The sequence below is a fragment of the Corvus hawaiiensis genome, chromosome 8, assembly GCF_020740725.1.
Source record: "Corvus hawaiiensis isolate bCorHaw1 chromosome 8, bCorHaw1.pri.cur, whole genome shotgun sequence".
NCBI lineage: Eukaryota > Metazoa > Chordata > Aves > Passeriformes > Corvidae > Corvus > Corvus hawaiiensis.
In genome coordinates, this window is record NC_063220.1 from 4,614,927 (window position 1) to 4,632,793 (window position 17,867).

General features: G+C 47.2%; 1 protein-coding gene across 1 annotated transcript in view; it reads right to left on the reverse strand.

Moving 5' to 3' along the window:
- The window catches only part of LOC125329381 (deleted in malignant brain tumors 1 protein-like), a 31,840-nt gene extending 21,012 nt beyond the window's left edge, over positions 1-10,828 (reverse strand). Inside the window, exons 1-19 of the mRNA XM_048311263.1 lie at positions 10,729-10,828; positions 7,285-7,596; positions 6,974-7,021; positions 6,420-6,731; positions 6,109-6,156; positions 5,555-5,866; positions 5,244-5,291; positions 4,690-5,001; positions 4,379-4,426; positions 3,825-4,136; positions 3,514-3,561; positions 2,960-3,271; positions 2,649-2,696; positions 2,095-2,406; positions 1,784-1,831; positions 1,230-1,541; positions 919-966; positions 365-676; positions 54-101 (exon numbers count right to left, since the gene is read on the reverse strand). Coding sequence (XP_048167220.1) covers positions 54-101; positions 365-676; positions 919-966; positions 1,230-1,541; positions 1,784-1,831; positions 2,095-2,406; positions 2,649-2,696; positions 2,960-3,271; positions 3,514-3,561; positions 3,825-4,136; positions 4,379-4,426; positions 4,690-5,001; positions 5,244-5,291; positions 5,555-5,866; positions 6,109-6,156; positions 6,420-6,731; positions 6,974-7,021; positions 7,285-7,596; positions 10,729-10,828 — 3,340 coding nt within the window. The remainder of the gene's footprint in view (positions 1-53; positions 102-364; positions 677-918; positions 967-1,229; positions 1,542-1,783; positions 1,832-2,094; positions 2,407-2,648; positions 2,697-2,959; positions 3,272-3,513; positions 3,562-3,824; positions 4,137-4,378; positions 4,427-4,689; positions 5,002-5,243; positions 5,292-5,554; positions 5,867-6,108; positions 6,157-6,419; positions 6,732-6,973; positions 7,022-7,284; positions 7,597-10,728) is intronic.
- Between the last annotated feature and the right edge of the window lie 7,039 nt (positions 10,829-17,867).

A 17,867-nucleotide genomic window follows, 5' to 3' on the forward strand; every position in this document is an offset into this window, starting at 1 on the left:
ATTGTTTCTGCACAAAGCAGTGGCCACAAAACCCAGGAGACATTCAGACCCACCTGAAGGAGCAGAGCTGGTGGTGCTGGGTGTGGTTGTACTTAGGGCACCTGTAGGGGAGGAAAGGAAAGAGGCAGGTGAGGCCTGTAGGATGAAGAACCGTGACTGGGTTTCTGCTGTGCGGGGCATGTTGGTGCCACCTTGGCACCAATATGGGCAGTGAAGAGCCCAGGCAGCTCGACAGAATGGTCTCACATGGTGGGATCCACCAGAAACATAATCCTGCCCTCATGCCCAACACACATCGAATTCCTACCAGCTAAGACCACTTTCTGAAAGCGTCCCGCTGTGCAGGCAGTCAAATCCATGGTACCTGAGCACACAACACCAGCATCTTCACCATGGTTGCAGTTGTGGACGCCCCAGCCACGGTGGCTGCACTGGAAGAGGGACGACTCCGACCCTGCACAGTTCACATCGTCCAGGTAGATGCTGCCACTGCCTTGTCCAAAGGAGGCGCTCGATGTTGCAGAAACAGCAAAGCCACATCCCAGCTGCCTGCACACCACCTGGGCATCGCTCAGGTCCCAGCTGTCGTCACAGACGGTGCCCCGACCCCCGGAGTGTGAAATCTCAACGCGACCCTCGCAGCGGTTGCTGCCGTTCACCAGGCGGATGGTGGCATCTTGGAAAGAAGGACATACGGAAAACGTGGCAAGAGACTCTAGCACAAAGGCACCTTCTCTTGCCGGGGCCTTGGCATCACACTGTGAGTTACAGACCACCCCGACTCCCAGTCTGGGCTGTGTTCAACTGCTTTTCCGTGGTTCTCCTCTCCCACCGAGAAAATCAAAGCCCAGACTCTGAGGCACTAATTGTTTCTGCACAAAGCAGTGGCCACAAAACCCAGGAGACATTCAGACCCACCTGAAGGAGCAGAGCTGGTGGTGCTGGGTGTGGTTGTACTTAGGGCACCTGTAGGGGAGGAAAGGAAAGAGGCAGGTGAGGCCTGTAAGATGAAGAACCGTGACTGGGTTTCTGCTGTGCGGGGCATGTTGGTGCCACCTTGGCACCAATATGGGCAGTGAAGAGCCCAGGCAGCTCGACAGAATGGTCTCACATGGTGGGATCCACCAGAAACATAATCCTGCCCTCATGCCCAACACACATCGAATTCCTACCAGCTAAGACCACTTTCTGAAAGCGTCCCGCTGTGCAGGCAGTCAAATCCATGGTACCTGAGCACACAACACCAGCATCTTCACCATGGTTGCAGTTGTGGACGCCCCAGCCACGGTGGCTGCACTGGAAGAGGGACGACTCCGACCCTGCACAGTTCACATCGTCCAGGTAGATGCTGCCACTGCCTTGTCCAAAGGAGGCGCTCGATGTTGCAGAAACAGCAAAGCCACATCCCAGCTGCCTGCACACCACCTGGGCATCGCTCAGGTCCCAGCTGTCGTCACAGACGGTGCCCCGACCCCCGGAGTGTGAAATCTCAACGCGACCCTCGCAGCGGTTGCTGCCGTTCACCAGGCGGATGGTGGCATCTTGGAAAGAAGGACATACGGAAAACGTGGCAAGAGACTCTAGCACAAAGGCACCTTCTCTTGCCGGGGCCTTGGCATCACTCTGTGAGTTACAGACCACCCCGACTGCCAGTCTGGGCTGTGTTCAACTGCTTTTCCGTGGTTCTCCTCTCCCAGGGAGGGAATCAAAGCCCAGACTCTGAGGCACTAATTGTTTCTGCACAAAGCAGTGGCCACAAAACCCAGGAGACATTCAGACCCACCTGAAGGAGCAGAGCTGGTGGTGCTGGGTGTGGTTGTACTTAGGGCACCTGTAGGGGAGGAAAGGAAAGAGGCAGGTGAGGCCTGTAGGATGAAGAACCGTGACTGGGTTTCTGCTGTGCGGGGCATGTTGGTGCCACCTTGGCACCAATATGGGCAGTGAAGAGCCCAGGCAGCTCGACAGAATGGTCTCACATGGTGGGATCCACCAGAAACATAATCCTGCCCTCATGCCCAACACACATCGAATTCCTACCAGCTAAGACCACTTTCTGAAAGCGTCCCGCTGTGCAGGCAGTCAAATCCATGGTACCTGAGCACACAACACCAGCATCTTCACCATGGTTGCAGTTGTGGACGCCCCAGCCACGGTGGCTGCACTGGAAGAGGGACGACTCCGACCCTGCACAGTTCACATCGTCCAGGTAGATGCTGCCACTGCCTTGTCCAAAGGAGGCGCTCGATGTTGCAGAAACAGCAAAGCCACATCCCAGCTGCCTGCACACCACCTGGGCATCGCTCAGGTCCCAGCTGTCGTCACAGACGGTGCCCCGACCCCCGGAGTGTGAAATCTCAACGCGACCCTCGCAGCGGTTGCTGCCGTTCACCAGGCGGATGGTGGCATCTTGGAAAGAAGGACATATGGAAAACTTGGCAAGAGACTCTAGCACAAAGGCACCTTCTCTTGCCGGGGCCTTGGCATCACACTGTGAGTTACAGACCACCCCGACTGCCAGTCTGGGCTCTGTTCAACTGCTTTTCCGTGGTTCTCCTCTCCCACCGAGAAAACCAAAGCCCAGACTCTGAGGCACTAATTGTTTCTGCACAAAGCAGTGGCCACAAAACCCAGGAGACATTCAGACCCACCTGAAGGAGCAGAGCTGGTGGTGCTGGGTGTGGTTGTACTTAGGGCACCTGTAGGGGAGGAAAGGAAAGAGGCAGGTGAGGCCTGTAGGATGAAGAACCGTGACTGGGTTTCTGCTGTGCGGGGCATGTTGGTGCCACCTTGGCACCAATATGGGCAGTGAAGAGCCCAGGCAGCTCGACAGAATGGTCTCACATGGTGGGATCCACCAGAAACATAATCCTGCCCTCATGCCCAACACACATCGAATTCCTACCAGCTAAGACCACTTTCTGAAAGCGTCCCGCTGTGCAGGCAGTCAAATCCATGGTACCTGAGCACACAACACCAGCATCTTCACCATGGTTGCAGTTGTGGACGCCCCAGCCACGGTGGCTGCACTGGAAGAGGGACGACTCCCACCCAGCACAGTTCACATCGTCCAGGTAGATGCTGCCACTGCCTTGTCCAAAGGAGGCGCTCGATGTTGCAGAAACAGCAAAGCCACATCCCAGCTGCCTGCACACCACCTGGGCATCGCTCAGGTCCCAGCTGTCGTCACAGACGGTGCCCCGACCCCCGGAGTGTGAAATCTCAACGCGACCCTCGCAGCGGTTGCTGCCGTTCACCAGGCGGATGGTGGCATCTTGGAAAGAAGGACATACGGAAAACGTGGCAAGAGACTCTAGCACAAAGGCACCTTCTCTTGCCGGGGCCTTGGCATCACACTGTGAGTTACAGACCACCCCGACTCCCAGTCTGGGCTGTGTTCAACTGCTTTTCCGTGGTTCTCCTCTCCCACCGAGAAAACCAAAGCCCAGACTCTGAGGCACTAATTGTTTCTGCACAAAGCAGTGGCCACAAAACCCAGGAGACATTCAGACCCACCTGAAGGAGCAGAGCTGGTGGTGCTGGGTGTGGTTGTACTTAGGGCACCTGTAGGGGAGGAAAGGAAAGAGGCAGGTGAGGCCTGTAGGATGAAGAACCGTGACTGGGTTTCTGCTGTGCGGGGCATGTTGGTGCCACCTTGGCACCAATATGGGCAGTGAAGAGCCCAGGCAGCTCGACAGAATGGTCTCACATGGTGGGATCCACCAGAAACATAATCCTGCCCTCATGCCCAACACACATCGAATTCCTACCAGCTAAGACCACTTTCTGAAAGCGTCCCGCTGTGCAGGCAGTCAAATCCATGGTACCTGAGCACACAACACCAGCATCTTCACCATGGTTGCAGTTGTGGACGCCCCAGCCACGGTGGCTGCACTGGAAGAGGGACGACTCCGACCCTGCACAGTTCACATCGTCCAGGTAGATGCTGCCACTGCCTTGTCCAAAGGAGGCGCTCGATGTTGCAGAAACAGCAAAGCCACATCCCAGCTGCCTGCACACCACCTGGGCATCGCTCAGGTCCCAGCTGTCGTCACAGACGGTGCCCCGACCCCCGGAGTGTGAAATCTCAACGCGACCCTCGCAGCGGTTGCTGCCGTTCACCAGGCGGATGGTGGCATCTTGGAAAGAAGGACATACGGAAAACGTGGCAAGAGACTCTAGCACAAAGGCACCTTCTCTTGCCGGGGCCTTGGCATCACACTGTGAGTTACAGACCACCCCGACTCCCAGTCTGGGCTGTGTTCAACTGCTTTTCCGTGGTTCTCCTCTCCCACCGAGAAAACCAAAGCCCAGACTCTGAGGCACTAATTGTTTCTGCACAAAGCAGTGGCCACAAAACCCAGGAGACATTCAGACCCACCTGAAGGAGCAGAGCTGGTGGTGCTGGGTGTGGTTGTACTTAGGGCACCTGTAGGGGAGGAAAGGAAAGAGGCAGGTGAGGCCTGTAAGATGAAGAACCGTGACTGGGTTTCTGCTGTGCGGGGCATGTTGGTGCCACCTTGGCACCAATATGGGCAGTGAAGAGCCCAGGCAGCTCGACAGAATGGTCTCACATGGTGGGATCCACCAGAAACATAATCCTGCCCTCATGCCCAACACACATCGAATTCCTACCAGCTAAGACCACTTTCTGAAAGCGTCCCGCTGTGCAGGCAGTCAAATCCATGGTACCTGAGCACACAACACCAGCATCTTCACCATGGTTGCAGTTGTGGACGCCCCAGCCACGGTGGCTGCACTGGAAGAGGGACGACTCCGACCCTGCACAGTTCACATCGTCCAGGTAGATGCTGCCACTGCCTTGTCCAAAGGAGGCGCTCGATGTTGCAGAAACAGCAAAGCCACATCCCAGCTGCCTGCACACCACCTGGGCATCGCTCAGGTCCCAGCTGTCGTCACAGACGGTGCCCCGACCCCCGGAGTGTGAAATCTCAACGCGACCCTCGCAGCGGTTGCTGCCGTTCACCAGGCGGATGGTGGCATCTTGGAAAGAAGGACATACGGAAAACGTGGCAAGAGACTCTAGCACAAAGGCACCTTCTCTTGCCGGGGCCTTGGCATCACTCTGTGAGTTACAGACCACCCCGACTGCCAGTCTGGGCTGTGTTCAACTGCTTTTCCGTGGTTCTCCTCTCCCAGGGAGGGAATCAAAGCCCAGACTCTGAGGCACTAATTGTTTCTGCACAAAGCAGTGGCCACAAAACCCAGGAGACATTCAGACCCACCTGAAGGAGCAGAGCTGGTGGTGCTGGGTGTGGTTGTACTTAGGGCACCTGTAGGGGAGGAAAGGAAAGAGGCAGGTGAGGCCTGTAGGATGAAGAACCGTGACTGGGTTTCTGCTGTGCGGGGCATGTTGGTGCCACCTTGGCACCAATATGGGCAGTGAAGAGCCCAGGCAGCTCGACAGAATGGTCTCACATGGTGGGATCCACCAGAAACATAATCCTGCCCTCATGCCCAACACACATCGAATTCCTACCAGCTAAGACCACTTTCTGAAAGCGTCCCGCTGTGCAGGCAGTCAAATCCATGGTACCTGAGCACACAACACCAGCATCTTCACCATGGTTGCAGTTGTGGACGCCCCAGCCACGGTGGCTGCACTGGAAGAGGGACGACTCCGACCCTGCACAGTTCACATCGTCCAGGTAGATGCTGCCACTGCCTTGTCCAAAGGAGGCGCTCGATGTTGCAGAAACAGCAAAGCCACATCCCAGCTGCCTGCACACCACCTGGGCATCGCTCAGGTCCCAGCTGTCGTCACAGACGGTGCCCCGACCCCCGGAGTGTGAAATCTCAACGCGACCCTCGCAGCGGTTGCTGCCGTTCACCAGGCGGATGGTGGCATCTTGGAAAGAAGGACATATGGAAAACTTGGCAAGAGACTCTAGCACAAAGGCACCTTCTCTTGCCGGGGCCTTGGCATCACACTGTGAGTTACAGACCACCCCGACTGCCAGTCTGGGCTCTGTTCAACTGCTTTTCCGTGGTTCTCCTCTCCCACCGAGAAAACCAAAGCCCAGACTCTGAGGCACTAATTGTTTCTGCACAAAGCAGTGGCCACAAAACCCAGGAGACATTCAGACCCACCTGAAGGAGCAGAGCTGGTGGTGCTGGGTGTGGTTGTACTTAGGGCACCTGTAGGGGAGGAAAGGAAAGAGGCAGGTGAGGCCTGTAGGATGAAGAACCGTGACTGGGTTTCTGCTGTGCGGGGCATGTTGGTGCCACCTTGGCACCAATATGGGCAGTGAAGAGCCCAGGCAGCTCGACAGAATGGTCTCACATGGTGGGATCCACCAGAAACATAATCCTGCCCTCATGCCCAACACACATCGAATTCCTACCAGCTAAGACCACTTTCTGAAAGCGTCCCGCTGTGCAGGCAGTCAAATCCATGGTACCTGAGCACACAACACCAGCATCTTCACCATGGTTGCAGTTGTGGACGCCCCAGCCACGGTGGCTGCACTGGAAGAGGGACGACTCCCACCCAGCACAGTTCACATCGTCCAGGTAGATGCTGCCACTGCCTTGTCCAAAGGAGGCGCTCGATGTTGCAGAAACAGCAAAGCCACATCCCAGCTGCCTGCACACCACCTGGGCATCGCTCAGGTCCCAGCTGTCGTCACAGACGGTGCCCCGACCCCCGGAGTGTGAAATCTCAACGCGACCCTCGCAGCGGTTGCTGCCGTTCACCAGGCGGATGGTGGCATCTTGGAAAGAAGGACATACGGAAAACTTGGCAAGAGACTCTAGCACAAAGACACCTTCTCTTGCCGGGGCCTTAGCATCACACTGTGAGTTACAGACCACCCCGACTGCCAGTCTGGGCTCTGTTCAACTGCTTTTCCGTGGTTCTCCTCTCCCACCGAGAAAACCAAAGCCCAGACTCTGAGGCACTAATTGTTTCTGCACAAAGCAGTGGCCACAAAACCCAGGAGACATTCAGACCCACCTGAAGGAGCAGAGCTGGTGGTGCTGGGTGTGGTTGTACTTAGGGCACCTGTAGGGGAGGAAAGGAAAGAGGCAGGTGAGGCCTGTAGGATGAAGAACCGTGACTGGGTTTCTGCTGTGCGGGGCATGTTGGTGCCACCTTGGCACCAATATGGGCAGTGAAGAGCCCAGGCAGCTCGACAGAATGGTCTCACATGGTGGGATCCACCAGAAACATAATCCTGCCCTCATGCCCAACACACATCGAATTCCTACCAGCTAAGACCACTTTCTGAAAGCGTCCCGCTGTGCAGGCAGTCAAATCCATGGTACCTGAGCACACAACACCAGCATCTTCACCATGGTTGCAGTTGTGGACGCCCCAGCCACGGTGGCTGCACTGGAAGAGGGACGACTCCCACCCAGCACAGTTCACATCGTCCAGGTAGATGCTGCCACTGCCTTGTCCAAAGGAGGCGCTCGATGTTGCAGAAACAGCAAAGCCACATCCCAGCTGCCTGCACACCACCTGGGCATCGCTCAGGTCCCAGCTGTCGTCACAGACGGTGCCCCGACCCCCGGAGTGTGAAATCTCAACACGACCCTCGCAGCGGTTGCTGCCGTTCACCAGGCGGATGGTGGCATCTTGGAAAGAAGGACATACGGAAAACGTGGCAAGAGACTCTAGCACAAAGGCACCTTCTCTTGCCGGGGCCTTGGCATCACACTGTGAGTTACAGACCACCCCGACTCCCAGTCTGGGCTGTGTTCAACTGCTTTTCCATGGTTCTCCTCTCCCAGGGAGGGAACCAAAGCCCAGACTCTGAGGCACTAATTGTTTCTGCACAAAGCAGTGGCCACAAAACCCAGGAGACATTCAGACCCACCTGAAGGAGCAGAGCTAGTGGTGCTGGGTGTGGTTGTACTTAGGGCACCTGTAGGGGAGGAAAGGAAAGAGGCAGGTGAGGCTCTGCTTTCCTTTCTAGAAGACAAACCCCAAAGTGTGAGGCACCAATTTTTTCTTCAAAAGCTGCGGTCAGAAATCCCAGGATACATTGAGACGCACTTGGACCGGCAGAGAAAATTAGTCTTAGTTTGATTGTGGCATCTGCAGGGGAGGAAGCGAAATAAGCAACTGAGGCCCTGGCTTAAGAAGGAGGATGGCCATGTTTCTCCCAGTCCTGGGGATGCTTGTTCCACCCTGTCGCATTGGAAATGAGGAGCCTGGGGGTCTCAGCAGGATGGTCTTGCATGGTGGGATCAGCCAAAGATATAATCTTGGAGTCATTGCAAAACACACCAAATTCCAGCCAACAAAGACCACAAGCAGGCACCTTCCCTGGCTGGGGACTTGACATCGCTCTACAAGTTTCAGACCACCAGGACTGTGAGTCTTGGCTTCATTTTGATGTGCTTTTCCTGTGCTCTGCTGTCCCATGGAGAAAACAAATCCCAAACTCTGCAGAAATTACTGGCTCCTCAAAAGCACTGGCCAGAAATTTTGGACAGATTCACACCCACCTGGAGGAGCAGATGACCTTAACCTGAGTGTATCAGTGCTGGTGGCATCTGTAGAGAAGGAAGAGAAAGAAGCTTGTGAGGCCCTGTTGGGTGAAGGAGCATGACCAGGTTTCTCCCAGCGCTGGGGATGTTGGTGTCACCCTGTCACATGGGAGATGGAGAGCAATGTCTCAATCTCAAGGGTGTTCTTCTGTGGAAGGAGCGAGAAAAGCAAGAATTTTTTGGCACATCTTCAAAACACTTTTATTCAGTCAAATGAGTCCTAATCTTTTGATGTTGCCTGAGATGTTATGGAGTTCCCTTCACTGGCAACTTTCAAGGGCAGACATGGCTCTGAGCATCTTCTGTTTTAAACTGTCTCTGCTTCTTTAAGGCAGAAGATTATTAAAGTTGCCTTGTAACCCAAATCGTTCTATGATTCTGTGATTCCATGAATTTATTACTTTAGGATTCTTGTAGTACATGGCTGCTTTCAGTGACTCTATTCACAATACATGTGATCAACAAATTCAGATGAGCTATGTTTTCCCTAGGGAGCTGCATGTTTTGGGATGCAGGGCAAAGCTCTGGTCTCTGCAAAATAAGAGATAATTAGTAACATCATATTCCACAAGGGCATGGTAGCCTCACAAAATTATCTTTTCAATTAAAATAAGGATGTTAACAGAGACAACTGAGGGCAAATCTGCCATTTAGCCAACCTGTTTTTCATACATGCATGTTTGGATTAATGTTCGGTCAGTTTAAAAAGAATAGTTTGGATTTTTGACTGATATTTGAGTTTTTTAGTGACAATTCTTAATGTGTATTTGCCAGGAATGGACAGAAAACGTTGGGAGATGAATAAACCAAGCATTGCAGTTGTACCATCAACCTAATAAAGTGAAATACTCAAAGTTTACAGGAAGATGTGACTGGGAGTGAGTAATACAGAATATTTGTGGAACTCCCTTAAATCTGTGCTTCTCATTTGAAATACCCAGCCCACTTTCAGTTGTTTATATACACAGGCTTATCTGGAAAATTAAATGAGTAGTAAAAAACCCTAAAACAAGAACAAAGAAAACTTGCATAAATGTATTCATGATTTTCATGCAAAAATAAATCAATGACATGCTTAGTCAAGGTCCATGATCTGATACAGCACTTCAAAAGAGATATGTCTTTCTCGAGCCTTTTTTATCTGTGTAGCACACACAAAGTACGTGGTAATTCCCAGACATACACAAAGTGACTTCCTAGAGTGAGACAGATTTCAGACCCTTTTGGTTTCTTTGTTCTATGATTTCATTGTTTTAAATGGCTCTTATTCTGATTTCCTTGGATTAGCTTTCATTTCTGTTTTCAGCTTTTTTTAATTCAAGCATTTTGAACTGTCTTTTTGAAAGCAGTGGGCAAAATTAGCAACACACTCTATCACCAGTATTCCCAGGGATATAATGGGTGTTGTTTTCTTATTTATAACTGCAAAAAAACAGTGAGCAAAGAGGTGTCTGAGTCAGAAGAAATTCCTACCAGGAGCATAAGACTTCAGATATCTTCTGTGAAAGAGGAGTGAGAGTCATACCTTTTTTGTTCGTTTGTTGGGTTTTTGTTGTTTTCTTTTTTTTTTTTTTTTTAATACTGATAGCGTTTAGAAAGTCCTCAGCAATACTAACTATTGGTTATTGAGGAAACCCAACACTGTTTTGTGTTTGCATGCACACAGACTGGATAGTTACAGTCTCCAGGTTTTTATTCCGCATGCCTGAAAGCCCCAAGTTAGCAAAATGCACATACCTGGGACTTCTGACACCCTACAGCATAGCAACTGTGGCTTTCTATAGCACTCCCATTAAATTACATAAAGCTAAATAAGTATTGGGTGGTTCCGTGTATATTTGCAAGGTGGAATTTGAAGCATTATAAAGCAAATATGCATTACAGCCAAGGAAACGATAATCCCTCATAATTCCATACTGAAACTCACAGATTTATAGGAACAAAGTCTCTCAGTCTTTCATGTCAGAATTCTTTTTTAAATTTGGTTTAAACTTTGCTACAAGACACAATAAGAATTTCATCACACTAAATTTACTTCAACAAAAAAAACCTCCAACTTAATTGTGATATCAATTGGTTCATATTTTTTAATAAGACAACCTGATATTATCAAATTTCAATCTGTCTTCTAATTTTTGCAAAGGCTTGATGAAACTGGCCTGTGAGTGCCATGGATAGACCCAGCATAGCAAAGTAAGATACCCTTTTTCCTACCTTCTCGGGAAGAATTTTTTTTGTGTAGATTAGGTGAGATGGCATCCAGGAATGCTGCATTTAAGAGGAATAACCACAGCAAGTCCCTGGTGACACCCATCTTGTCAAGAGATGCCAGAAAAACCGAGCATTAGAATTTATACTCTGCACTGGTAGAAGATTGGGGCTCCCAAGGTCAGCCTGGTCCATCCCCTGTCTGATTTATTATGCTATATTTTTTTATGATTATCTGACCTTTACAGAAGAATTACGTAGGAGTGATAAAGTCTCCATTTCCTAGTAATTTGCGCTACTAGGGAAGAAAAGTAACTCTACACCAGCTGAAACCAGGATATGCCCATATTATAAATTATCTTAACTGCATGTGCAGGCCCAGAGTTACCTTTGGAACCAGAGGGTTTCTTTGCCTCAACCATCCCAATTTTATTTATTTATTGCTTATAGGTAATTGCTTGATTATGCAGACCTCAATGCATTGCAGGATGAGGTGGCAAATTCATAGCAGGTTTTCTGATACATTCTTCAGCAGAGTCCTGGTCTCAGAAATGTTTATATTTTACTTCTCCATTTGAAATCGTAGGCTTGTTCCCCAGCTGCTTGTACACAAACAACACATCATAAATGGGAATAAGACAGGAATCAAAAGTAAATTCATGCCAAGTATTTGTAACACACCCTAAGTGGACCTCAATGCAGGCCTCTGTTGAGCTTGCTCTGCTTTACCAGTGCCTTCCCTCAAACTCCAGCAATGGTCCTCAGATGCATCTGCCAGCAAGACTCCCATCAACCCCTTGAAGCACACAGTTTATAAAAAAGAAAAGAAGGATGAATTGAAATCAAGAGTCCTGTTGATCTGGCTTCCTTGGTTGGTCTGTGTGAAATGTTAATGGAGTTGTAGATGACCTGGGGGCACGAGAGCCCCCAGTCCAGTCTGCTGGGGTCATTATACTGCATTTCTACCGCTTCTGCTCACCTGATAGGAGATACAGAGGTCAGCTAGAAACAGGCCAGTTCTTGGTCTAATATTCTTTTCATTACACTCCATCCAGGCTGTATCTCTCTGTTCATTTTGGCTACGACACCAACTACAACCAAACTGCAATAGTTGGACATAATATTCCTGCTGGTGGATTCCAACCTTCCTTCTGCAGAAAAGCACAGCTTGGGTCTAGAGACAAGGGGAATGAAGAGTGCCCCTCCTGCAAAGGTTCACATGCTCTAATAGAGGAAAGAAAGACAAAAGGCCAGAGACTAGAAACAGAATCAGAAGCCTTTAAAGCCTTTACTGAGAAAAGCAAACAAACTGGAGGACAATGGTAAATACAACTGATTGTACTCAGATGTTAATAAAGAAATGGAAGCCTGAACATTGCTATTCACAGCTCTACTGCTCCTGACTGCCTGACAAGAGCAAAAACAATACCATGTGCTCAGTGGAGTGATCACACACTGTCATTGGGAGGGGGGCATGGAGTCACAACTGCCTCAAGATTCTTGAGAAATGAGCCAGACTCCTCTCAGTGGTGCCTGGTGGCAGGATGAGAAGTAATAAGCATGAACTGAAGTACAATAAACTCAACACAAGAAAAGAGAATTTCACTGTGAGAGTGGACAAGCAGTGGAATAGGTTGCCAAACTGTTTTATAGATTCCTCAATTCTTCAAGATATTCAGACCAACTGGGTACAGTCCTGAACAACTTGTTTTCTCTGACCCTGCTTTGAGCAAAGGGATGGACTTGAGGATCTCTTGATCATCCAGCCATAGCTGGTTTGAGACACTGTGGACAGAAAATTTATGGATGATATCAAGAAGATTCAAGAATAGAGGGGGACTAAATACACAGTGGTTAAAATTTATCCACAATAATTAAATCTGCTAGCATGGTTCATGAACACAAATTGACCCTCAGGCTTCTTTCTGGGCCTCACCAGTTTCAGCTTACTGGTGCATTTCTGGCACTTCCAGTAAGTGTTCTTTAACTTACGTGAGGATCTATGCCTTGATAACAGGCACCTTTGATTTGTAGAGGCTGAAATTCCAATGTCCTCTACAAAATGGGCCTCACATTTTCTGTCTTATCTATTGCACACACTGAGATCAGAGCAGCAGGAAGTTTTATGCAAAATAAAGTGCCATAAAAGTCTGCAAAAAACCTGAGTTATGAGACTGAATTCCTGGCAGCAGATCAGCAATCCATTGCTGTTCTTACATCAGGAATAAATGAAACTGTTACCTTTGCTCTTGACCACCTATCAGTGAGATAAAATATGTGGGATCAAATTTGTCTTACTATAATCAAAATATTTGAGGCACAGGAAACCTGAAGATATTTGTCTAAGAATATCAGCCTCAATTAACTCATAACATGTTTTTTCAGAGGTCAGCTTTAGGGACCAAGTGCTGGAGAGCTGGCCAGAGTCACGACCCATGCACTGATACGATTTGAATATCGTTCTCCGTTTACTGTTTAACTACACAAGCTTATATCTACTTTGCAAAGATTCACTCCCTGTCCTTCTAGATGGCCTCTAATCAGTGGGGGAGACGACCAGTGTATTGCTTTGCCAAGGACTTTCAGAGCTGCCTGCAGCCAGGTGCTTTCCAGGCTTGCCTGCAGCCAGGGGCCAGTTCAGGGGTTTTTCCTCAGCAACCCTGGGTTGTCCAATTTTTCCAGGGGTATCATATGCCCCTGTTCCACAAGGAATCCCTCTACAGTCAGCTACTTGCTGGACCAAGTGTTCAATAAATTGTATTGTTATAGATGGATTAAAACCCAAATGTTTTCTATGCAATTTCAATAAAAAATGAAGTTTCAAACTGTTGAATTTTCAATCACAGTTGTCATTTTTAGTGGCATTTAGAGCTGTTAAACACTGTGGAAAGTTTTGCTATGTTCATTGATCAATCATTTTCTTTCTCTTTCACAAAGGAATAAGAAGATTTACTTACAATAACTCTCTGTGTTATAGATCTGTGGACTGGTTTTCTGTCATATGCTTCTTGCAGGAGAGAACTTGAACAAAATCAATCTCTTTGTATCTGCCCAGGAATGCCCTGCAGGACTTCAATTCCTAAATCTGTCCCTATTCATTTTGTGTTGTACCAGATGGTCAATACCTCACCAGGGGAGCACCCAGCACTCAGACTTTTACTCTTAGTCTCCTTTGCTTCATCCCCACAAAAGGAAAAATGTTCAGTTTTCAGTCTAAGAAAGTGGAAAAAATAAATATCAGGCATCTTATGAAAAGCCATAAGCAGGTGAAATCAATCTGTACACCACCTGTGTCTGTGTCTGACATTTGGGTGATGTCCCGGGTCTCATGTCCTCAAAACCCCTTGTATGAACAGACCTGCACTTCCCTTGTGACATAACACATGCATTTTGGTGACATAATGAATGAAGGTCCCCAACAGTCAGAACTGCCTGTATTTGAAGGGTTTCTGGGAGAAAAGTGTGAGAATAACCTTAGTGGATGCTTCTTACTGGACCATGCCTGCTCCTGCCTTAAGCGACCCTGTACTTTTTTTCTTTCCTACTGCTTTATAGTTGATCCTCAAACCTGGCTTTTGACCTCCAGCCCCATTTTTGCTCCTCTGTTCAAATCACCCTTAGTTCTTAGAAGTGTTTTTAGCTTTAGTGTTCATTATATGCCTGTTTCCTTTCTGAGTTTTACTGAGAGAATGGGGCAAATGGCTACTGAAAGAGGTGTGAATGCAGAAAGCAGCTTGGTTCCTAGACTTCCAACTCTCTTCAGTGTTACCATCTGCTCACCTTCTTGCCCTGACCTTGCCTTTAAGCCAGAAGGACCAGCAGGAAGGAAATTATACCGCCAGTTGCCAAAGGGAATGGCAAAAGGAAAGTCAGCTCTTCAAGTGCAAAAATACCTAAATGAGTGAAAAGCCACTGGTACTCAAGAGAGAATCCATCAGAGGTGTTGTGCTGCTTTTGGTGTTTCATGATGTTCGTATAAACCCAAGGGAAGTATAGAGGGACATAATATGCATTTCTATCTGCATGAAAGGTTATTTAAAAGCAAGAAACAGGAAAGAAATCAGTCATTTAGCAGTTTCACAGTGATTACTTTTCAACACCAATCCGCTTATAATGTCCTGCCCAGGTTTTATGATACTTTAAAGCTGATACAAACCGATAAACATCAAAGTCCTCCAGAAAGCTGAAACTGACCTTTCTACACACCATTTTATCTAAATGATATTATCCATTCTGGCTCTTTTCAAGAATGTGTTTCTATGTCTGCCTTTAGCCAGCCTCCATATTTCTTCCTTTGTTCTCACAACTTGACAAGAATTACTTATTTCTGAAGACTTTTAATGACCCATGAGCTTTGAAAATATATTTGAAACTAATTCTTTGGCCACAATATTATATCTTTGTCAAAGATTTTTGTTCATCCTATATACCTCCCAGAAATTATCAAAATTTAAAAAAAAAAAAAAATTAAAGCAATTTTCCTTCTGGTTAAACAAAGAAGTGCAAAGAAAAAGCTGAATTTAACTACTTTAAAAAATAATAAACTATATTTACTTGGAATGTTAGTGGATTAAAAAATATTGGTAGTAAATTTCTGTATGTACGGTGTTTAAGGACATTCAAAAGCTAATACAGTAAGAATTCCTTTTTGTGATATGGCTGTGGTCACAGTACTTTTGTTTCAGGTCTATTTATGTGCAGAGAAACACCTGTGGTTCTAAGGCAGAAAAAAACCACATTAAATTTACGTAATGTTTTTCATCCTAAAGAAGCCAACTGTACTAAAGGTCGTGATTCCCAAACACATAAGTCTACATTTCCAGCCAAGAGTGGTTTTAATAATTTCCCCACTCAGCCCAGCTTATGCAAAGTCTTCCCAGAAATTCCCTGGACAGTAGATGTCTACATTGTGCTGCTCCATGCTTTATCTCTTCTAGGAATTTATTCTTTCGAAGTTAAAAACCAGAAAAAACCCAAAGAGCCATAATGAAAAAGTCAGGATTACTGGTTTTATATTTTCTCTGACGAAGGCCCCAGTAATTTATACCTTTTGTATAAAAAATGTGTGCCTTGGTTTGTCATTTAAAGTAGAACTAGATTTTTGTTTGTATCTATCATAAGTCTTTAAACTTCTTAATACTTATGCCATTCTTCCTTGCACTAATCAAAGATCTAAAAGTGTCAAGCAGTTTATCTTAGGAATGTGCAGTTTTAATAATTAAAGTCTGCACCAAAGAAAAAATTACCAATGAACAAATTTCTTCCTATCTGCAGTCCAGCACTCAGTGCAGCACAATCTAGTTTTCTGAGCTGCATGTTTTATTTTCTCTGAATCACACCTGTAGCAAGATAGAATACAAAGTGTAGTATGTGCCATTTCCTTTCACATTTTATTTTTTCCCCACCCAACTGGGCATATAATTTCTGCCAGTGTGCTTTTTATGGTGCTCTACATCTGATCATCTGAGGCAGCAATATTTACTGAATGAGTGGGCAAAGACAATTACAAATATACCTCACCTTACCCCCCACATTGTTAGGCTTTCTATAGCAATTTGTAGACAGGGAAGAGAAGTTAGTTAATTTTGCCACAGTAAATGGAACCAGTTTTACACATATATTGCTGCATTAAATATTGCATGATGGAAACTATGCATTGACATTTAACTGTGAGTCAAGAGAAACCATTAAAATTAAATATTTGAATTAGCAAATGTTCAAATAAGTTAAGTGCATAACTTTTCTACTACAACTAGTCTCCCAGATTCTTTGTAAATGACTGGGGCAGTTAAGTGTTTACCTTCTCCTCTGCATGATCAGGCCTCAGACACACTTCTCGAAATCCATCCTGAAGATATTTGCTGAAATACAGCTCGAATGAAGGTCTCCGTTTCTAAATTTCACAATGACGGTGCATATTGAGGGCAAACATACCTCAGCCTCCACACCAGAAAACTCCCAAAGGCTAAGCCAGACTGTGCCACACCCTCCTGCAGAGCCTGGCACAACTGGAGCATGGCCGTGGCTTGCCCAGCAGCAGGTTTTGTTCTTTAGAATTCAAAGACAGTGATACAGTGATAAGGTCTGCCTAGTGGGCTCCACGCTGTGCTTGCTCTTATATAAATAACCAAGAATTCATGTAAGGAACAGAGCCTAGAAGTTGGCTGTACCATAATTCATGGGCAGGCACTGGCTGCAGTAACTGGCTGCCCAAGTGCTTGCAGCCTGCTGGAGAGGATTGACAAGGCTTGCCTAACTAACCCAGGCACTTCAGCAAACATCTCTTGTTAGAGGTGAATTTTGTATTGGTCTACTTATCTAAATATAACAGAAAGAACAAAAGGGGGGAAAGGTGGTGAAGACATCTTAAAATGAGGGGATATAAAATATATTTTTGTGGCTTTCATTGATATTCAGATTTATTAGACTGACATCAAGCTCAACAAATATGTTCCCAGGACAGATCAGGTCCATAGTAATGTTCGAAGTGCTCTCAAAAGATTCTGCATTGTGTTTGCAAGTTATGTGCTGTAAGAATCTCATACATCTCGTCCCCTGCTGTATCCTGTCCTCATCCCTGACCTACATGCTTTTCTTGAGGATTTCACTGTGCTGCAGCTCTGGCTTTGGTGTTCCCTGGTCCATGTGAATACAACAATGAATCTACTCTGTCTTGTCATAAGGACGGGTGAGTCATCCCTTCAAAAAGAAAAAGACAATGGCCATTGACTTATTCTGTTATTCTCTTTGTAGCTGCCACCTCACAGTGTAGGCAGATTGGTGTAATTTTGAACCAAGAGCTTGAGCTAAGAGAAATAATGACATGGGCTTTTACTGAACTGATCAGCAGCCTTGAAAGAGAACTAAATGCTAGCACAAGCCTTTTCATAGGAGATTTGGTGGAGTACTTAAGGGAAGCATGGTTAAAAAAGAAAATGTGAGAGTAGATGTCAGTTATTAATAATCATAATTTGCATTTACTAAGAGCACTATCGTGACTGCACCATTGGCTCTAAACTTAAGATTTGATATAGAGCTGGAGAAGACTCATTATATATAGCCAAGGAATGGTGAGGAACTTCAGACCTTAATGCAAATATGACAGTGTAAATACCTCTCTGGGGACATTGATATGTTTTCTATTC